At 47.0% G+C, this 22,734-nt stretch overlaps 1 protein-coding gene across 2 annotated transcripts in view; it reads right to left on the bottom strand.

The window, feature by feature from the left end:
- The window catches only part of EEIG1 (estrogen-induced osteoclastogenesis regulator 1), a 45,562-nt gene extending 23,554 nt beyond the window's left edge, over nucleotides 1-22,008 (bottom strand). The window contains exons 1-2 of one of the 2 annotated variants that reach the window (XM_042854176.2): nucleotides 21,834-22,008; nucleotides 20,149-20,829 (exon numbers count right to left, since the gene is read on the bottom strand). In XM_042854176.2, the coding sequence (XP_042710110.1) occupies nucleotides 20,149-20,294 (146 nt within the window). In that variant the 5' untranslated portion in view covers nucleotides 20,295-20,829; nucleotides 21,834-22,008. Of the gene's footprint in view, nucleotides 1-20,148; nucleotides 20,899-21,833 lie in introns of both variants that reach the window. The other variant, XM_008169266.4, reaches the window with a different exon arrangement.
- Between the last annotated feature and the right edge of the window lie 726 nt (nucleotides 22,009-22,734).

The following is a 22,734-nucleotide window of genomic DNA, read 5'->3' as shown; positions in this document are numbered from 1 at the left end:
GTCAGCCAGCCAATTCCCATCTTGAATTCCTATAATAAATGTGACTGATTGGTTGGAGCAGCCGGATCCAATTGCATCCCAGTAACCAGGCTAAAGCCTGAGACAGTCCAGGGTTTTAATCTGTTTCAGGGACACTGTTAGGTCCCATTTATGCTCTAGCATATGACACCGTAACTCGGTCAGGTGATAACTTTTGTTCCCTGACTCAGTTGTAGCTGTAGTGTAACCCATGAGCAGCTCCGGAAACAATTTTTAGGAGCTAACGAGCTAGTGGTGCTATGGTGTCTGCAGTAGTTTAATGCACAGGCAGACTATTTACTAGACATCTGAATTTACACCTGTCCCACAGCTATCAAACCCGAGGCCTCATTACAAACTTGGTGAAAGTTTTGTAAAATAGATGCGCCCCAGATGATTTCACACTTATCTTGACTATTGTGTTCTTTACAAAGTGTCTCTGAATATGTAAAAGAAGGCCAGTGTCCTACATCTGGCCCTTGGCAGGTTGAGAGTTATGGTCCAAAGGGTGTCCAGACAGTGCCAACAGGGGGATGTCTTTACTACAGTGCAGCCATTACGAGAGGAAACCCTGTATGCTCAGCGATCTGGTTTCTGTGCAAGGAAATGGAAAAAAAAGTCAGCAGCAAACAAGCTATACCATCAGTAGCTGGTGCACTAAGAGGCTATCAGCAGCAAGCTGATGTTGGTACCCCTTTTCCCACGGCAGAGCAGTTTGCACACACCTGAATCAGCTGCCATGTACTCAGCTCAAGGTGCGTTATAACTATGTCAAATGTACAAAAAATCCCAACCACCCTGTTTGTCAGAAGCTAAATGGCTAGACCTGCTACTGTACCAAATGGAGAAAGTGGCCATTAACATTCCAGAGTAATCAGACACTCTCTCCATCCCAGAAGCACTCATGTCCCAGCTTTTAACCTCTCAGGTGTGTCCCTAAACTCGCCAAAGGATTAAGAGGGAGGTAGGCACCGAGGTATTTCTTAGGGAACACCAATTAACACGGATTAGCCTGTCTTTCTCTTGCCCCATCCACCCTAAGATTTTAGGAAAAAGGTAGAAACAAGCCAATAAACATGCGTTCCAAAGCAGGATACCTGCGTAGGTGTTCAGCTCTCAGTAAGCAGGGCTAGTAGCTGGATTACACACTTTCAAAGAGCAGCCATGTACTACAAGAAGTGATGCTGATGACTCAGTATGCAACAGTATTTGAGCACAGTGTTAGGAGGAGATACAAAGAGGTCCTCACCACCTGTGGTCATTAATGAGGACACAGCATTTAGATGCATTCTGGGAGTTAACCCTAGTGATCTCAAAGACTGGATGATAAGTAGGCAGAATGTAATATTTCCCCGTAGTTTCAGCTAAAGTGGTTACTTACACAGTTCACATCTTACACTGTAGTTTTTCGGTGTAAAATGGCTGCTGCATTAAACCCCAGAGGTAGCCGCACAACAGACGGCAGCCGCAGTGAGTGAATAGATTCCTAGACACAGGTTGTACAGCACCAAGATTTTTTTTTTTATGTTTTTTAAAAAGAAACAGCCCAAGCTGTAGACCAAGGGTTCTCAAACCTTTGCAAATCACTGGACTAGTGACAGGTTTCGGGAGCTGGCCATGTGAGGTTGCTGATACCATCCTCTTCATACAGTAACACCAGGACAAAATGAATTTTAACTGAGTAGCAGTGCCCATCACATTGGTTTCTCATGCCAGACCCCAATTCTGCTGTTCCGTCTCTCTGCAGTTTGCTTCCTCTCCCTGCATGTAGGATTTATGCTTTTCAGTGCAGAACCTTCCAAGTGCATGTATTGAATTCTCATTGCTCTACCTCCAGATCACTTTGCCATGTGCCTGTTTGCTGAGCATTTATTATGCCTCCAACTTCTGGATAAAAATTTAATCAATTAAGTTTGTAGAGACAGACACTCATTAAACAGATTGATATCTGTGCAGCAAGCCACGGGAGAGTCAAATAAAGGAAAAGTGAAAACTACGAGTGAAAACTAACATGTACACCTTGAGCAGTATAGGATGGCAAGAACTCCCTCCTTTCATTTGCACATGTTTCTCAATTGGGAAGGAAACTTCTGGGGATCATGGTTTGAAGAGGACTACTTTGTGGGGCAGCCTTCCTCCAAGAAAATGTCGGTGTCTGGGAAGAGGTGATGAATGGAAGCAAGCAAAGTGTGGCCAACAATTTAAGGCTTTGGGACAAACTTTCATTGAACTTTCCAGGAGTCTGAGAGATGCCACTGACTAGTGGAAAACAATGGATACATGATGTGGTAAGAAAACTAAGGTGATGAAGCCCAGAATATAGCAATGTGTAAGTGTCTAAATGGTAAAAGCCATTTAAATCCAGAGCTTGTCTTTCTTGGACAGAAAGGATACTAGCTACTCATGACTCACACTGAAATCATTCACTTATGACTGAGCTTACGTCACACATTAAAACAATAGCCAAACTAAATAGTAGATTGTCACATCTACATGCTTCTTTCCCTGAAACCCCAGTATTCTCAGACTAACAAGAGCTGGCTGTTACGGGCTAGATGTTAACAGATATGGTGGAAAAAGAATGGCTCAGAGACAGATGAGGTAAATAAACCCTTGTGACTCAGAGAAGACTCAGTAAGCAAATGTTTATTGTTTGAGACAAGTAATATTTGGACTTTCCATAATAAGTGTTTCAAGTAAATAGTTAATTCGTATGGGTCACCACATCCACCTACTCACAAAACTTACTCTCTCCTGAATTCCCAAACCCTGCTGCATACGTACACGAACTGCAGTCACATCCATACAATAACATGCCTACTCACATCCCCTAAAAACCCACCCCTGTTCATTCACTCACTCACATTAATGCCAAGCTACAAATGTCTTTTAAGGCAACTTACCCACAGACAACACAAATGCTAAACCTGATTGCTCAATAAGCTACGACAGCCCTTTTGGGATCAAAGCAGACTATATAGTATGACAAATACATTTTCAAAAGTGTTTTACGAATGTTACTTACTTAATTCTCCCCATTCCCTGGGATGGTTTATTTCTTCTGCTGTTCAGTGGGATTTAAAAGGAAATTGAAGCAGAAAGCCAGCTTTGATTTACCGCTGTTTAAATAAGCAGAACGGTCTGGGTGATGCTCATTTAGCTGGAGAACAGATGAATGCAGGAATGAGGTTTAGTGGAAGCTGAATAGGAAAGGAGTTACCTAAGGGTATGTCTGTACACCGCCGGATCGGTGGGGAGCAAGTGATCCAGCAGGGATCGATTTATCGCATCTGGTCTAGACGCGATAAATCAACCCCTGAGCGCTCTCCCGTCGACTCCTGTACTCCACCGCCGCAAGAGGCGCAGGCAGAGTTGTCGGGGGAGCAGTAGCAGTCGACTCACCGCAGTGAAGACACAGCGGTGAGTAGGTCTAAGTACAGCGACCTCAGCTACGTTATTCACGTAGCTGAAGTTGCGTAACTTAGGATACGTCTTCACTACCCGCTGTATCGGCGGGTAGCAATCGATTTATCCGGGATCGATATATCGCGTCTCGTTAAGAAGCGATATATTGATCCCCGAACGCGCTCACCGTCGACTCCGGAACTCCACCAGAGCGAGCGGTGGTAGCGCAGTCGACGGGGGAGCCGCGGCCGTCGATCCCGCGCCGTGTGGACCCCAGGTAATTCAATCTAAGATACTTCAATAGCGTAGCTGAAGTTGGGTATCTTAGACCAGCCCTTAGATCAATCCCCGCCCCCTCTCCCTCAGTGTAGACCAGGCCTAAGAGAACTGAAGTGACAGCTGAGAAAGTGAGATGGAGAACAGTCAGGATCAAACTCGTCTATGGAACCAGACGGAGCGAGTAGTGCCAGGGCTGGGAAAGGCAGGAGAAGAAAAAGGAAAAGGACTAGAGCAGAAACCAACAGAACCAGAGAGAAGGTGACAGAGCATGGAAAGGTAAGGAACCACCTACTTCTGCCATTCTACTGTGTAGGAAGAGGGTTGCTTTGCTGTCTCAATTTTATTTAAGTGTGAAAAGTCAATCTTAAGTACGGCTTTTTACTGCAAATTACTACTCTCTAAAACGGTCATTAGTTCTGAGGAGGGGCAGATTGTTTCAAGTCAGGGGAGTGATATTTCTAATATGGGATTTGGGATTGCAGCTACAATTAATAGTAAAGGGAACTCCAGGGCATCCACCCCTAGTTACACATGTATACATAGTTTCTAACTGTACGTTAGCAGCTTATTTGGTGGAAAATAATTTAATTTTGTTTGTCCAGACTGAGAAAAAAAATCCTACTGTCAGGAAGCCTAACTGAAAGGCACATTAACACAATCCTGCAACACACACAAAACTCCCCTTTCTTAAGTAAATGGCCTCCAGAACATTCCATAGGATATCACATGGTCATTCTACAAGCTCCAAACACCCTTAACACGCACTGCAGCACATTCTGGGTCTCTGCAATCAGAGGTACAAACTAAGAAAATATCCTCAACTGCTCATAGCATCTAGGAACTAAAACTGCAGAAAGAACATCAGCTTAGAACAGTGGTTCTCAGACTGGGGGTCAGGACCCCGGAAGTGGGTTGTGACACTGTTTTAAAGGCGTCACCAGGGCTGGCTTGGACTTGCTGGGTTCTGGGGCCAAAACCCGAGCCCCATTGCCCGGGGCCGAAGCCAGAGGATTTCAACCCTGGGCAATAGGGCTTAGGTTACAGGCCCCCTGCTTGGAGCTGAAGCCCTTGGGCTTTGGCTCTCCCACCTTCCGGCTTTGGACCCCTACCTGGGGTGACAAGTTTCAGTCCCTCCCCCGTAGTCATGTAGTAATTTTTGTTGTCAGAAGGGAGTCGCAGTGCAATGAAGTTTGAGAACCCCTGGCTTAGAAGTGAAATATGTTAAGATGCCAGCACTTTCGATACATTTGCTATAAGTCAAAAAACCTTACAACTGATAGTTAAACTCTATAGAAAAAGGTGTTTATAGGCCTCCCTATAGGTACAACACGTCGATTAGGATTTAAGGGGAGATAGACAGTAGAGAGAGATCTTAAGGATTCAGACAAATTCTCTAATTTGTCAAGGTCATTTTTAATGCTAATCCTGTCCTCCATAGTGCTTGCAATTCCTCTCAGGCTGGTGTCATGTACACGTTTTATAAGCATAGTCTCCACTCCATTATCCAAATCATTAATGAAAATATCACATAACACAGCAGGGAAAGACAACGGTTATGGGGAAGGGGGGAGGATGAAAGCTGTAATAGAAGACCGATATAGATATAAAAGAAGAACCAAAGACTGACATGAAATAAAAATGCAAACCCAAGGTCTTATTGCCACATCTCGTTGTTTCTGTAGAACTGCTTTTGGTCAGAGGCCAGGAATAGAAGAATCAGTCAAACCGAGCTCACACTGCAGTTCCAGAGAAGATATGACTAATGAGAGATGCTGGGTGGGTGACACTCAGTTACTGAGATACAAGTCTATGAAAGATGTGTATATTAAATACTGGTAAATATGCCTTTTTGAATTCTGATCAGCATCTACTGAGACACTACCCCCTTCCCCTGCTCCCACTGTTCTGATCACTATCACAGCAGCTCCAACCAGCCTAAGAAGAATTTGCCTACTGTGCTCCCAAACCAAGTTACTGCTCTCCTATAAGCAAATTCAGATGGACTATGTTGGTGAGAGCAAGGAATTAGGGTCTCTGCTGCAGGGTTAACTCCAGTGACTGGCACACAGGTCTGATCATTCAGATTAGTCTAGCGTAGGTGGTCACAGCCACACTTGCGTTACTGTGTCCTCACTGGTGCTGCACACACTTGTGTGTTGCTAGGGCTTCTGGGGAGCACATTCCATGTTCTTGTGTGCTGCGGTAAGATGAGCTGCTCTATGCTACCTTCCCATTGAACGATGGTTAAATTTGTCTGTCTTTCTGGGCACATGGGGGGAATTGTGGGAAGGCGCTGGAGGACTATCAGCACTTGAGTGACTTAGCCTGTGTCCTCACTGCAAAGTTGGGGGGGTTACCAGCCTCAGTGAAAGGGGCACACAAGCTCTAGCCTATACACTCACCCAGGCCAGCTGACCAGAGTTTAAAGCACCAAACTTGGGTGAAAGGGTTTGGGGCCTGGACAGAAGGGTTGGGGCAACACCTGAGTAAAAGCCCAAATTAACTGTGCAGTGAAGACACACCCTAGGGGGTCAGAACTCCTGGGTTCTAATCTCAGCTCTGTCACTGACTTATCTTTGGGAAAATCATGATCTAAGTAGGATAAGACTGGGAAAAGGGTTTGAAACCGTTCATCTGAGGCTCTATAACAGGGGAGACCAAACAGAGGCTTGCGAGCCACATGCGGCTCTTTTACCATTGAAGTGTGAAAAATCTGATCATATTCCTATTACAGTGTACAAGATGTTGCTGTTACATCACCAGATATACAAGAAAAAGCTCTCTGTGCAGAAACAGACCTCTGAAATTAAAAAACAACAACAAGAATCACACACAAAAAAGGCCAAGTTCACCTCTGTTGTAATTCCACCAACACAACGGGTTTCAACAGCCACTGATTTGGCTCAAGTCTTTAATGCAGGACCTATCAGCATAATGAGCCTGAATATCAAACCCAGGGTGATTAAAAGCAGTCCGGAGGGAACACCCTGACCTGCCTGGGCATGTTCCATCCTGAGTCACTCTCAGGTGGTGCCCAAGTGCACCGTCAGAGTCCACACCCCAGTACAACAGAGAACCTTCTCCCATTTGCAGCACCTTTTTACCCCATCCGCAGGACGCTTGTTCACATTGCATGCCAACACCCATTTACAGCACTGTAACAGTCACCTGTGTTCCTGGCTGGTATCAGATCTCAAGCTGCAGAAATCTATTTCTAGACTGAAGGTTTCCTAGTACCATGTTATCTTCAGGCATCCTTGTTACTGCCTCTAGCTGTGGGAGTTTACCCTCACAAAGGCTACTCCTGTTGATTCATAGTGAAAGTCATTTGCAAGATGTAAAGGGCTGTAGGGCAGCAAGCTTGCAAGGTGTCCTTGCCACTTCAGCATGAAGCTACATGCAACAAGCACATCCAGCGTCCTCTGCAGCTTACTCCGAGAACAGCCTTATTCTACACAATCCAGGAGGCAGCATGTTGTAGGTTCACAGGTATGGTTTTCAGGCTGTATCTGGAACAACAATCAGGGTAGCCTCACACGAGCCACAACTTAGGCAGAAACAGAAGGCTGGATTCTCAGGTTTGCTAAGATGTCTACTTTGTTAGAGAGCTTATGCCATGGCGGATGTTAGCATAGGCCTCCTACTGCTCTAACTTCCACCGGGACCAAGTGACTGAGGATCAGGGAACCACCACCCTGCTCTGTGTCTGAGCTATGTTAGGATGTAGTAGAGAATCAGGGCCAGGAGGTCTCTTGTTTACAATGGACTTGGGTATTATTTGTATTACTGTAATGCCTAGGAGTCTTAATAATAGGCCAAAAAACCCCAACGTGCTAAGTGGTGTACAAACAGTACACAGACAGCCCCTGCCCCGAGGGAAGGCAGCATCCAGATTTTTTCCCCTGCTGTCCATGTAAACTTGACAACTCCCTAAACACATAAGGCAAAACTGTCACTCCCAACGTTGCTGTCTCAGAGGCTGATCTTTGGAGAGAACAGCATAGACAAGGTGTATCGGGCACAGCTAGTCACTCACTCCTCGAATACAAGAGCAAGGGGACATTCAATCAAGTTGGAAGGCTGCAAATCTAAAACCAAAAAGCAGAAATATGTTGTCCACACAAGTGTATAATTAGCCTGTGGAACCTACCACCACCCAGGGTAGCACTGAGGCTGTGACTAAGTGTTCGACTGGACATTTATACACATGAAGCCATCCAATGTTACTGAAGTAGAAATGAAAAAACATAAAAGCCCACATGCTTCAGGGCATACACCAATCTGACCATGGGGATTAGGAAGAATCTTTGCCTATGGCCAGGTGATTCCGTAACTGCCTACAGTAGAGTTCTATTTCTTGCATCTTCCTTTGTAGCATTTGGTAGCAGCCACTGCTGGAGTCAGGATACCTGACCAGACCGACCCTGGTCTGATCTGGTACGTGCAATTTCTACATTCCTAAGCCTAGCTATTGCCTGTTTCTAGTACTGAGGAACACTAGGAATGACCCTGGAAAGATCAGTGCACTACGAGCACCTTAAATTCTGCCCTTGAATTTAGCATGACACAAAGATGGATCAAGACTCAGGGGAAGTACAAAGAAAACACAGAGGAGGAGTATGAGAGCAAGAAGACAGCCAGAATAAAGGAGAAGAATGGCTGGAGGGATGAAGAAAAGACACCAAAGAGAAGCAGAGTGGATAAAAATAAGTGTCTTGATTTGTCAGATTTTTTTAATTTAATTTAAACCCTTTATTTTTAAAAATAAACTTAGTTAAAATTCTATTTGAAATCATGACAATTTATATTAAGGCCTTAATCTATTAAAATTCTTAAATTACTAAATTAAAATCTTAATCTATCAAAATCATTTTAAGTTAAATAAAAAATATTCAGACAATAAAACTTGAGCAGCAAACTTGTAAAGAGTCAAACCATGAACTGGTGGAAGTCACTGGCTAAGCATCAGCTACCACAGTTTGCTGAAGTGCTAAACCAGTTTTTGACGGCAGTAGACTTTTCTGCAGCTGCAGAAGAGGTTATTTTTCTTCATTTCAGTTTATTCAGCTAGCTTAGTTCAATGACTAGTTCATTCCAAGTTCAGAAGTGGACTGGGAGCTTAAAGAGCAGGAAGTCTTATTTTCCTCTTCCAATCTTATGAATAAAAAATGAAGCCTGAGACAATCAGATCTACTAGTTCTAAAAACTCAAAGAACATGGTCACCAGAACCAATCAGTTCAATGCATTAACTACAGATACTTCCTTTGTTTAATAAATCAGTTTTAAACACAGACATATTTTGATACACATACTTTTTTCCTTATGTATCCAGCACATTTTAGGTAGATTTATTTAACTAAAAAAACATTGTGTGTGTGAATTTAATTGAATTCCAGTTTCCATCCAAATGCACCTTGACACAAGTAAATAATAATAATAATAATAATAAAAAAAGATTATCCAGTAAATAAGAAATCCATCATTCACCATTTTCTACCATAATACAAAGAATCTGAATACATGTATGTTAAGCTATATCAGGTGTGGGCAAACTTTTTGGCCCGAGGGCCACATCAGGGTTGTGAAACGGTATGGAGGGCTGGGTAGGAGAGGCTGTGCCCCCCCAAACAGCCTGCCCCCTGCCCCCCTCCCACTTCCCGCCCCCTGACTGCCCCCCTCTGAACCTCCGACCCAGCCAGCCCCCCCCCCCTTGTCCTGACCGCCCCCTCCCGGGATCCCCGCCCCTGACTGCCCCGTGGGAGCCCCTTTCGGAATGTGGCCCTGCGAACATGGGCGGAGGACTCAGGAGGAGCAGGAGCAGCTGTGCAGCCGGAGAGAAGCGGCAGTTTCCCCTTCAAAGTGCCACTTCTCTCCGGCTGGCTGCGCGACCGCCCGGTGCTCTTCCCGAGTCCTCTGGCCGCGTTCCCCGTACTCCCGCCACCCGCCTGCTCCCCTGCCCCCCCAGTGCAGCCCCTTCCCCCCCCCCCTCGGGGGGTGCACCAGAGCTGAGCTGCCCGAGTGCCTGGCTCTGGGTCCCCCTGTTGTTGGGGGGCCCATGCCAGGGCACCCTGTGTTCATTGGCAAATCTGCCCGGCCGGAGCCAGCCATGCCACCGCGCTGCCGGCACAGCGAGCTGAGGCTGCAGGGGAGGGGGGACAGCAGGGAAGGGGCCGGGAGCTCAGGGGCCAGGCAGGACGGCCCCACGGGCCATAGCTTGCCCACCTCTGAGCTATATAAATGCTTAAGTGTGTAAATAGTGCATTCAGGTTAGCAAAAAGCAGCACCAAATTTAGTGCAAAGGCTCTATATTTAGTTACAAATCAACATTTTAACGGTTACCAAGCAATGAGAATCAACATCTCTAAGAAAATAACTGAAGAGTACAAACGCAAAACAAGACTAATGTTGATTTAAATCAATCCATCCTGAAGCAAACCCACTGAAAATCCTGGACACAAGTCTCTTCCATTCTTCTACAAGCTAGTTGAAAAGCAATTCTAGGCGGCTTGTCAAGCTTCATTGTAGCCTCTGAACCCTGCAGCAGTCTTACCCACAAAGTACATTCCAGCAACAGAACTGAAATGAGGGGTGTGTCAGACATCAAGCCTCTTCCTACAAGTACACACCTAGGCGTATGCTAGACAGAATCTTTCATCTCAGCATGTGGGCTAGGGGGTCTCTACTAAAGCAGAGATATTCACTGATCAGATTCCCATTAGAGAGCTGCTACGGAAATATTTGTGTTTTGTTTCTTCTGCAGAAGTGTGTTTAATCTTCCTACAACACAAACCCCAAACCCACTTCCACTCTATTTTGAGATGGCACTTCCTGTTAATCAACAGCTACAGAAAAGCTACCACCAATCCAAGCCTCTCTCTTAGGCTGCAGATGAGCCAGATTATTTTAGAGCAGGGCCAACGTACACCTACCCTCAGCGCCAGGAGACAAGGCCCAAAGCAGACTCTGCTTCCTGGCACATGGAGGATCTGACTTCAGCCCCTTGCCTCTCAGCCCACTAGGGCAGTGGGGGTGTGATATAGAGGGAAGTGCTAAGGTGGCAGGACCCTGACACAGCTTTCCCTAAGTCATCCCCTCTCCCCCCATGGACTGGCAGCTGGCAAGACAGACAGGGCTGAGGTAGTCTGTCCCAGAGCTGCTACGGCCCCACAGACACTGAGGGCAAGGAATCATTCACTTAAGACACTTTAGAAACTCAGCTGCCTGCATTTTGTGCTACTCAGAGGTAAAGGACGGAAGGGTAAGAGAGGCCAAATGTTTCTTAACGTGCATCTTTACCAAAAGGGACTCCTCAAAGGAAGCCTTCTAGCCTCCGATGTTGGTTTCAAGTGAGTTTCAGGGCAAGAGATCCAAGGTGAGGCTGCCTCTTAAGAAGCTCAGCTTCAGAGATCCTACTTAAAGCTCCATCTCTTATTTCAGCTCTGCTAGAATACTTTATCCCACAACCTTCTCTGAGGGCAGCAGCCCTGCAGAACCAATCTACAATTGATGTTCATTTGTTCAGAGTCCCACCTTCTGTCCAACCCAGCAAAAGGCTCTTTCTTTATGGCCTAACTCATTCCCACTGCAGACTGTAAATACAGGACCGTGCCAAGGTCTCCCTTCACCCAGAGTACTGATAAACTCAGCCACACTGAAGGCATGATCCTCATGTTTTCCCAGCTCATCTATTGCTGTTTGAAAGGGAAAGCATCCATGCCAGCCACCGAATGCCTTTGCTATGGCATATCAAGAACATGCCGTCTACCCAACACCGCCGCCTCCTTCCAGACCTCAAGTCTCCTTGTGCTTCCTTTTCATTCCCCCTCCTCACTTCCATGTCCCATCTCACTTCCCTCATCTTTTCTCAGCTCAGCCACATCAACGCATCTAGAAGGGGTGATTCCACAAGAAGCAGAGGAAAACAGACTTTCACAGAAATCAGCAAATTCAGCTCCAGCAGAACAATTCCTTCCTCGCTCATCAACAGGCTACAGATAACCAACAACAACGTTGTTCCTCCTCTGAACACAAGTGCAACTGTTTGTCTAGTGGGAAGTGCCTTTCAAACCAAGGCACTAAAATGAAATTCAAAGCCCAGCTGTATGGTATCGAAGACATTAACTCCTGACACAGTGATAACAGTGATTATATACTATGCCTTCCAGCAGGTGCACAGAGTAAGACGTGGGCAAAGAGCAAAAGTCAGCAGGAAAAGAAAGGGGGTTTCTCTAAATCACGTGTGCTAGGGTGGGACAAGGCACTGACACCTCTCACAGGAAGAGTTAAATTACTCGTCTGAGGTCCTAAGCCCGTACCAAAGGAAAACAGTATTACCAGACTAAGAGTCCAGCATGGACCCAATCAGATCATGGGCCAGTATTTGACGAGCCATCAAAGCTACAAAACCATTTTTATCCACCCGAAAGGAGCTTAAAATGCCAATTTTCTAATGGCATACAGCAACAAATCCCGTTAGATACAGGAGATTGCATATCCAGACATGCCATCTTCATCCTCCCACAGACATGACCCTCTCCAGTCAAGCAGGCAGGGAGCCTGGATGCCTGAGGTGCTCCAAACACACAAGCCAAGAGCAGAAGTGGGTGTTCTTTCCCAGAATACTCTGAAACAGCAGATGCAATTTTCTGCAATAAAATATAAGCCTCCCTGGTATTTATCTAGAAACCGGTACTAGAACAGTTTGCCATGGGCAACTTATAGCCTATTAAAATACCAACAGATGTGCCCCAAAACCACAAGGTCCCAAAGGCACACATGTATTGCTCAAACAGATTACAACTCACAAAGCGAGATGAACCAAAAGCGGGTTATTCCTTCCCCTCTATTTAGGAGGGTAGTTACAAGGGAAGGAGGATTTCTCTCTCAGGCTTCTGTGCCCCCCTCTCACCTCCTGCACTGGACCTAAATCCACAATGGAGTGGACAGAGGATACTGCAACTTTTTAAACAGGGCCACAGATTCCCTACCCCCCAGTGTAGAGCGTTTATTTCTAGTGGGCAATTTTTTTTTGAAATATGGGCTGCTCAAAGTCATATGGCAAAGGCTGTAAGTGTTAGCTGGCAGAGCAACCATTGGTGCTGGAGCAGTGATCAGAAAGGAGGGGAGAAAAATGTGATCCCTGTCCCAGCAGGTCTACTGGAGCTTTCCACGGCATGTCAGTTACAGAGAATAAAGTCACACTCCATCTTCTGCCATAGAACCCTTTTCTCAGAGGCACTAGGCAGGACAGGAAGTCAGAGCTATGGAGTTTACAGGACTATTCTTACACAACACGATACAGCCCCCATAGCAGGAAAGTTTTAACATCGTTTTGCAAAAGGTTAACAGAATGCTTCAACCATGACCTACAACAGGAACAGACTGGCTCAGCATTAGGCAACAGCTCAGAATGAAGTTTCTCTGTGTCAGATGCCGCAGGTGTACGAGCCACAGGCATACAAAACCACAGGCTGGGAAAGTATGAAGAAAATGTGATGTAAACACACAGCAGCTCCAAGGTAGCTTGGAGACGGCACCACAACTGACTGTTTGCAGTTAGCTCACAACGGTTTGTCATTGTGTCTGACTCTATTTCTCCTTCCTGGTTTCTCCAGCGCTGGCTTCCTCTGTCACTACCATATCACCTCTGTCAGTGGAAAAGACTTCTCTGTAGGTCTTGCTATCTGGATTTTCCCTACCTCATTGACTCCACTGGGTTTAAAACCTCAGATGAAGACAGTTCTCTACACATCCTAGTTTCTCTCTATGTTGTTTTCTAATTCTTAAAGCAGAGGCCCCCAAACTGTGGGGCCTTTGGGGAGGAGGGTGCGGCGGGACCCGGGCCAGCATCCACGGGGGTGGCAAGGGAGCACCACCCAGCCCCTCCCTGCCCCCATCTCTGCTCCAGTCCCGCCCACAGGTATGCCCCCAGCTTCCTGCCCCACGCCTGGCCCATCCCAGCACAGGGCTGAGGCTGGGGGCAGGGCCTCACCTGGCCATGGGCTCGGCTGCCGGCCCCCATTGCAGTCTGGCTGCAGCTCTGCTCCCATACCCAGCCTTGGCCCCTGGCCACAGTTCCGTCCCCACTCCACCCCCCAGCCTGCATCCCCTTCCCTTGAGCCTTGGCCCCACTCCCGGCCCGATATATATATATGTGTGTGTGTGTGTGTGTGTGTGTGTGTGTGTGTGTGTGTGTGTGTGTGTGTGTGTGTGTGTGTGTGTGTGTGTGTGTGTGTGTGTGTGTGTGTGTGTGATGGACAGAAGTGGGGGGGAAGGGGGGAAGAGTACAACCCTCTGTCAAAGTGTGTGTGTGTATTGCTATTGTCTCTTAAGCAGACAGTATCCTGAATTAGGTTGTGCTGTATCTTATAGGAGAGCTGTTTCCATCAGGCTACATTCAAATGCCTCCTTCATTAAGGCTCCCAATGGCATTCCTCACCTGGTATCTGAGAACGGTGTCCTAAACTCCTGTATCTGGTGATGTTGTTCGGTGGCATAAAGAGCTTTTCGTCTCTACACAGGGAAGGCCTTTCCTTCCAGCTATGCTTGCAGCAAGAGCACTTCAGAAATCACCCTGCTGCATGTGCCTGCAGATGCTGGGATGAAGCAAGCCTGGCTCTACTACACAAGCAGCTACCTCTACAGCTAGAACCAAATTCTGCCCTCAGTTAGACACCTGCACCTCAAATCAGTGGGATCTCAAGAGAATTCCCCCCTCCCCTCCGCCCAATCCTGTCCCATCCTTATAGACAATTATTTTGCTCATGCTGGCAGGGACTAACTATGGAGAGCGATTGTGTAATTCCCTAAACTTAAAGTGTGGCATATCTAGACTGTGTGGAAACAGGGTTAAATCCCAACAGGATTGAGTCAGCCCTTCATCCACTGAAGAACCGGAAGCAATGTACCACATTTCGCTCTTTCAGACAAGACCTTGATAAAAAGGTGTCTTGGCTACTCTGTGTGGACATGAACAATCTCATGGCACATTTTATAAAAGCAGAGGTTTGCCCTGATGTTCTTGCCCAGACTTCACCATCTCCATCTGCTGTGCAGGGTGCTGTGTACTGTACTCCCTTTGACCCCAGAGGGAGCTGCATTTCAGTGGTGCCGGTGCAAGTACAGCTGTAAAGTGCTTCCGTATCCTCTGGGAGAAGGAGTTATCTAAAGCAAACAGATTCTTCATCCGGAAAAGCAAACAAAGGCACTGCTACACTGAGAGCCAGACCCGAACTCACATGGGACCATCAGCTGCACCAAGTGCATCTCCAAATGCCAGCTACTTTGCCTTCAGTTTCTCTGGGGTAAGTTTGTGAACACTGCAGTCAGCAGAGGAAGTGGCCTTACACTCTTCTCGCACTTCGCTGAAAGTCATAAGACTCCACATCAGCAACTTCCTCAGCCCAACCTACAGCACTGAAAAGCCTCCTAATGAGCCAGACCACCCTAACAGGGTCAGCTCTTCCTGGATCACAACTCCTCCACTTCAGTTTGCCAATGAGCAGCTGTTAATTTGTGGAAGAAAGAAAGAGGAAAAAATTAGTTCCCTGGCCTAAGCCAGAGTTCAAGTGCTAGAGCAGTGGTCCCCAAACTTTTTAGGTCACACCCTACCTTACCTGTAATGGACTCTGTCCACCCCCCACCCCCAGAGCCATGGTCAGGCGCTGGGGCCAGGAGCAGAGCTGCAGATGCGGCCAGAGCTGTGGCTGGAGCTGTGTCCGGAGCAAACTTGGGGCAGAGCAGGACTAGTGGGCACTCCCTCCCCACCCCCCGTGGGGGTTGGCCTGGGTCCCACTATGCCCCATGAATGTCCCTTCATTCCCTGCTAGGGGGGCATGCCCCACAGTTTGGGGACCACTGTGCTAGAGGCACAGAGGAAACCAAATTAAGATGCTACGCCAGCGAAAAGGAGTATGGTCTTTAAGAAACTAGGATTATCAACTGAATTGAATGGAACAGATATATGGTTACGTGCAAGAGATTCTCTACCTCCAGGGTGGAACAGAAGTGTACTGAAATGGCTCAGTTCCTGCAGAACCCAGATTTGGACAAACATTCCACCTCGAGAGTCATCGGTTGCAGACTCCCACAAATCTCATGATCCCTTAGAATATTCAACACCAATATGAAGCTACTGGAGAGCCAGTGAAACCACACGGGCTAGAGTGTCAGCTATAGGTGGAGGACGGCTGGCACTTCAGCTCTTGTACATCAGAGGTAGACAGCACGGTCCCCCAGCGTTCTGAACGGACAGCCAACATCAGCACCTGGAAAAGGGGCATTTGGCTATCACACAACTCAGACAACACTGTGGTGACGCGGTCTCTATTTTGAATAACTCATTAGCCCTCAACTTCTAATGTCAGTCTCCAGCCTGTGTGTCCCTTTGGGGTTTCTTGGTGCTATTGGCTGATCATGTAGCCCCAGAGGAGGTCCACTTCCACCTGCAAGTGGCTAGAGGACTGAGCCTGATCCTATCTAGAGAGAATGGGTTGTGGTGATGTATGCATTTAAGATCCCTAGATTAGGTTACTGCAACACTGAAGATGGAAGGTACACATCCCGGAAAAGCTTTAGCGGGGGTGGGGAGAGGGGGAATGCAGCAGCTGATCTGCTTAGAAAGACCAGTGGCCATGAATACATGATGTTGGTGCCCCGCTCTTTACACTTGGGAGGCACTCTGATACAACGGTGATTGGGGATTTTTAAATACCTTGATTGTATATAACAGAGGCATATTGGTAGAGTTGTGTAGGAAAACTTGCACAGCACCTGCTTGCCCTATGCCTGGCTCTAAAAAACAGTGCTTTCATGAACACCAGGTTCTGTACTCCAACTAGACAGCACTAAACCAACACAGAACAATAGCCTGCAATTCTGCCAGAGCATTGTAAATGGACATTGATAAGATAAATCTTATCCTCACAGGACTCTTCCAGGCTATATTAGGAGAGGACTTGATTAAAGGGGGAAAATGTGAAAAGGAATTTACAGTTTGCAAGTTCATACTGTAAGATCGCCAAGGCCTAATGTGGACAGCCAAGCCAGCTTGTGTGCATAAGAGGGCACACTTCTGAAAATGAGAACGCCAAACCAGCTGGAAACACTCACGGGACTTGGAGCTTTTCCAGGATATTCTGAATTCCTAAACGCGTTAAGTCATAATGCATTTTGGACAGGTTCCCCTCTTAGCTAGGCTGTTTTGTTTCAGTCTCAGCCAGAGGAGCTACTGGCTACAGTTTCAGTTAAAGGAGGGGGTTCCAGACTCAGGGCGTTAACGTTTTCTGGCTGGAATCTGCATGCCCCACAACCCAGAGGGGCCTCCATCCAACTCTACAGTATGGAACAGGACCATGTAGATGCAGTTCAGGTTGGAATGGTATTGGAACAAAGCTATGCTGCTGGGATATGGGAATAAAACTTCCTCTTTACTCACAGTTTGGGTCATTAAACTGCTTGCTCATGTCAATCCAACCCAGTTAATGCTACTGAGTGATAGATCATATATGCCTCCTCCCTGAACTCTCACCAAAACTTTCACACTTGTGTCCAGGGGTTTCTTAACTAAAAGTCCATGGCAAGTACACCTCTATCCCGATATAATGCGACCGGATACAACACAAATTTGGATATAACACGGTAAAGCAGCGGGGAGCCCCGGGCCCTTTAAATCGCTACCGGGGAAGCCTGACTGTACCGGCTTACTTTAACCTCTGGATATAATGCGGTTTCACCTATAACGTGGTGAGATTTTTTGGCTCCAGAGGACCGCGTTATATCGGGGTAGAGGTCTCTCTCTCTTGTGGGTCAGATTCCAAAAGAAGGAATTCTTCCACAGAAACGCCAAAAGAGCTCCTTCTACATCAAAAACTGGCCTAATCTGGGAAATTCCCTTATAGGTTTTAAAACCAGTTCAGCTAAACCGATTTTAAAATTCATTATAAGTCTTCCCTATGGTACACAGTCTTCCTTAACCAGATGTTGTTTCCACCTCTCTTCTTTCGGGGAGATCATGGCTGGAGAGCAGTGGCAGCTGTTCTGCTTGCCCAGTCATGAAAAATTTCTGCAGAAGGGAATACCTGACATTCTATTGCCAATGATAGTCAGCATTTAGAAGTTGTACGTGGGTGTGTACCATACCATAATCAACACAGCAAGAATCTCCGTTACACCGAATGGTTTGCCCCAGCAAGCACATTGGAATCCAGTCTCTTTTGGAAACATTCTGGTGCCAAAAAAAACAATCACAGCCTCTAGCTAAATTCTTAGTCATATACAAACTTCCAATTCAACATGGATATAATCTCTCTTAATTCCCCCTAACCTTTCCCCAAATCTTTAGAATTTCAAAAGGGTCACAGTAAAATGGAAAAGGCAGTAAACTAAGGCAAGTCTGGGGATCCTCAGTACATGGAAAGCCTACTTCTGGCAATTCCTAGAAGATCATCATTTCTTATAATTAGAGAGACTGCAAGAGACCAAGGTTTGGAAGAGCTCAAATGAATTAATACCACTGAGCCTAGTAACTTTTCTAATAGGAACAGGTTTCCCACATGCTTTCAGTTAGACCAAAGACAGGCTAGGGGAAAGGCAGCAAACCCAACATCCAGCTTCCCCTTTTGCTGGTTTATGAGCAATCAAGCGGAGTCAGAGTAACGTATGCATTTGGTTTAAATTACAGATGATCTCTGCAGGCACCTGAACATGTGGAGAAAACTCCTGAACCTCAAACAGCTAAAAAAAACCCACACAAAATGCCAACGGACAAGGCTGGCGGTAGCACCAAACTTGCACTCCTGCAACCTGCTTTCTAGGACAGTCTGGGAGACCAAGTTCACCTGGAATAGTTCCCAAATGAATGAGCTGATCTAGGAAGTAAAGGGGTTAATTCTTTCCCGAGCTCACATACAACTAAAATTCCTGAGATAAGCTACTTCTACCAAACCCATGGATCTAACAGGGGAGAAAATTGCAAGGAAGAGAGTTATTTTTCCTGGGAGGAACTCACTTAGGGTCTGCTTTTCCAGAGGTGCAGCAGCTCCCACGACCTTAAACTGGAGTTGAGGTGCTCAGCACTTCTGCAAAAATCAGGCCTTGGTGCTCTGGTGCAGGGTTGCTCAGACACACATATACATGTTCGCAAGGTAGAAAAGGTTTACAGTTGGCCAGTAAAAACCCTCTCTCCTAGAATGGAACAGCTCCCACCATTCTCAGGATACAGTGCCATAAGAACCTTTGGCGACCAAGCGACACTAACAGCTACCTTTAAATAAGATTAATTAAGCTTGGATAAACATAAAAACAGATTTTGAAAACCACTGAAGGCTGTCCTAACCATACTGAGGCAGTAAGACAACAAGTCCAGGGCTGTTTTGGAATTTGTGTTTGCATAGCAGGAGGTGATAATCAATGTGCATAGATGGCAACAAAACAGATTCTGATTAGCAGTTTGTAGTGAGAGTGGGGACAAAGACCCCCCAAGCAGGCAGAGAGAATCCAAGCCAACCCACAATGGGAAAGGGCCTTACAAAAGAATTCTACAGAAGTGGTCCAAATGTTACAGATTACATTATTGCTGCAGTGTTTTGCTTGCTAAAAAAGTTACAGCAAACAGGAGGTTCAATGGCACTCATTCGAGAAGATAAACCATGGTTTTGAAACTAACAACATTAACTTCCAGGCAGCCGTTTTCCTTTGCATGGCAATTTGCAATGCAAAGCAAGCTATTTCAACCCTTACCAAGGACAGTAATTCAGAAGCAAACAGGGAGAGAAAAGTTGAGCCGGGTTCATTTGATCAGTTTAGGTGCAATTTTCTACTGAGTTAAGTTTCTCATTAGGCAAAAGTACAGTTTGGTTATTTCTTTCATATGTAGTATGCATGAGTTTTTTTTGGGGGGTGGGGGGGAAGAGAGACTTGTGATCCAAAGTGCTCATCAACAGACCCCAATATCTTTCAGCAAAAAGAAGAACAGGAGTACTTGTGGCACCTTAGAGACTAACAAATTTATTAGAGCATAAGCTTTCGTGGACTACCGCCCACTTATATATGCATCCGAAGAAGTGGGCGGTAGTCCACGAAAGCTTATGCTCTAATAAATTTGTTAGTCTCTAAGGTGCCACAAGTACTCCTGTTCTTCTTTTTGCGGATACAGACTAACACGGCTGCTACTCTGAAAAATATCTTTCAGAAATGTCACCCCCCCATAGCTGAATTCAGTTCAATTCTGATCAGAGGCCACACACATACAGCTGGCCAACAATGACCAGACTCAAGGCTATGATCAGATGGGAGAAGAGAAATGGCATGCACCAGGATTATTAAAATCACATGGAAGAGGCAGGCAAGTGTTAGCAACATACTTAACAACTCAGTCCAACACAATTTAACCAGGAAAGTAAGAGTATGAGGGTGGTGAGAAGAGAGAATTACACAGAGCCTCTTACCTGGAAGAGGAACTAACAAAGTCCCCTCCATCCAGCAGCCTGATTTTGCAGAACAGAACACCATTCACAAAGGGGACAGCAGTCAGCTCCTCCAGAGTGAAACTGGTCTGAAATTTAAACTTCTTTTTCTTCATCAGGAAAGCCATGGGCAGGCTCAGTGAGAAAAGTCCAGGAACGCAGAACAAAATCAGAGTCAGAGAGGAGCTTCTCAAAATGCACACAGATGAACAGAGGAACAGGCGTGAAAGAAGGTGAGTGTAAATTTCAGTTCAATTGCAATGACGGCCAAGCTTTAAATGCACAATCCTCTTCTCTCTTTGGTGGTCGGATCTGGCTGTGGAATCATTGCCCTGGCAGGCTTCAGGTGAGGAGGAAGAGGACAGAGTAAACCTCTGGAACATCTCCAAGGAGGAAAAGGAGGGAGAAAAATCCGAGCTCCGAACCAGCAGGAGCTCTCCAGGCTGCAGTTCTCGTGTTTAGAGGCGGTGATGCTCTGTGTCCATCAGGCCCCCTTCAGAAACCATCTCTGATAGGAGGAAGTCATCCTGAACTAGTCTGTCTGAAGAAGAAATTTTAGGTCTGCAGACCGCACATTCAAGGCTTCCCGGTTTCAGTCTCCTCCCCTTGTGCGACTACTTTACACAGGTCTCTGCGGTCTGTTGCTACTGCTCCAACAGGTCTCTAACATCAAGCAGGGAGGGAAACGAGTTTAAATTAGTCCCAGCCAGCCCTGGACTCCTCCTCTGAAACCTGTTTAGGTGGATAAGATTCTGTTCAACCTCATTGCAATCTAAGGAGGAGGAATCCAGCTAGCCTGCTTCAGAGATCCCTTTCCCCCCTTTTAATGCCTACTGCCATTTTCACTGCCCCTGGGTTGCTCTCTATTTTGCAAGATGTGTTTAATCCTAATCTGTGCTAGAACCATTTTTATCCATAGATCTCAAGGCAATTTACGAAGGAAGGCAAGTCTAACAGTTGATCTGGTGAAAAAATGGTCAGAAATATTGGTGAAAGGGGGAGGGGGGAGAAGAGAAGTCAGAGCTCTTTGGGAAGTTTCAAAATTTTGACCCTCTCCACCCCCACCCCCAGAAACTTGCATTTTTTCCTTCTCCCTATTTTCCAACTAGCTCTAATAATAAAGCGTTTCCCCTGGGTCAGGCGCACCCGAGCGAGTCCTCACGTAAGCAAAGTTCAGGCGGCCGGACCCCTTTTCACCCGTGCCAATGTAAACCAGCGGAAAGCCCATGTAACAAACACCGCATGCTACCAGGGGAGCTGGCTGCAAGTGCCTGTCTACACGAGGGGTCTGACACCGGAGCACACCAGAGCTGGGCTTGCTCTGTCCCATCCCTAGCGCAGCTAAAGCCCGAGAGTTATTCGCTGATACATGCGATGAGCTGAGTCCGGTCTCTGCCCGCCTCCGCCTCCCCGTGCAACCATCCCAGCCGTCTGGTGCCGACGGCGGCCTCCCCACGGGCCACAGCGGCAGGAGCAGCCCGGATCCTGCCGCAGCCCCCGCCCGCCGGCCAGCCGCGGAACCGCCTGGCCCGGGCGCTGTTCCCCCGGCCCGGTCCGGGCTCCTGGCCCGGTTCCGCTCGGCCGGCCGCGCCTCTGCACCGGGAGCGAAGCGCCGCCAGGCGGGTGACCGGCGCGGCGACGGGACCCAGCCCCGGCCCCGCTCTCACCTTCTGCCCGCGCCCCGCAGAGCCGCCGCCGTCCGCCTGCACCGCAAGCCCTGCTAACGCGCCTACGCCAAGTGCGCCAGCCACGCTAATGGCGTAGAGAGTGGCCGGCCCCAGCGGGCCCACCAGGCTTCGAGAATACGAAAGCACAGACAACATTCCCCCCCTTCCTTCCCACGGGGGCCGGGGGGGAGGGGTGAGAGCGGCGCCATCGGATTGGGCAGAGGCAAAGGGAGGGACTCCTAGCCCTGGATTCGGATTGGCTGCTACAGCACGGCTAGGGGAGGAGAGAGCGAGCTATGGGATTAGTGATTGGAGGAGATAACTATCAGTCTTCTTAAAAACCATCCCCTTTCTTCATGATTCAGGTGGAAGAGAAAGGGGAGGGGGAAAGAGGAGATAGACAAGGGAAGGGGAGAGGATGAGGGGAAGGGGAGCATGGTACACCCACATCTTGAATACGGCGTGCAGATGTGGTCGCCAGATAGACTGGAATTGGAAAAGAATCAGAAAAGGGCAATAAAAAAGGTTAGGGGTCTGGAACGGCTTCTGTATGAGGAGAGATTAATAAGACTGGGGCTGTTCAGCTTGGAAAAGAGATGGCTAAGGAGAGATAGGATAAAGGTCTATAAAATCATGACTGGTATAGAGAAAGTAGATAAGGAAGTGTTGTTTACTACTTCTCATAACACAAGAACTAGGGGTCACCAAATGAAATTAATAGGCAGCAGGTTTAAAACAAATAAAAGGAAGTATTTCTTCACACAATGCACAGTTAACCTGTGGAATTCCTTGCCAGTGGATGTTGTGAAGGTCAAGACCATAACAGGGTTCAAAAAAGAACTAGATACATTCATGGAGGATAGGCCCATCAATGGCTATTAGCCAGACTGGGCAGGAATGG

This window comes from Chrysemys picta, chromosome 18 (genome assembly GCF_011386835.1).
Source record: "Chrysemys picta bellii isolate R12L10 chromosome 18, ASM1138683v2, whole genome shotgun sequence".
Taxonomy (NCBI): Eukaryota; Metazoa; Chordata; order Testudines; family Emydidae; genus Chrysemys; species Chrysemys picta.
The sequence above is the reverse complement of the archived record's forward strand: the minus strand, read 5'-3'. Positions and strand labels throughout refer to the sequence as shown.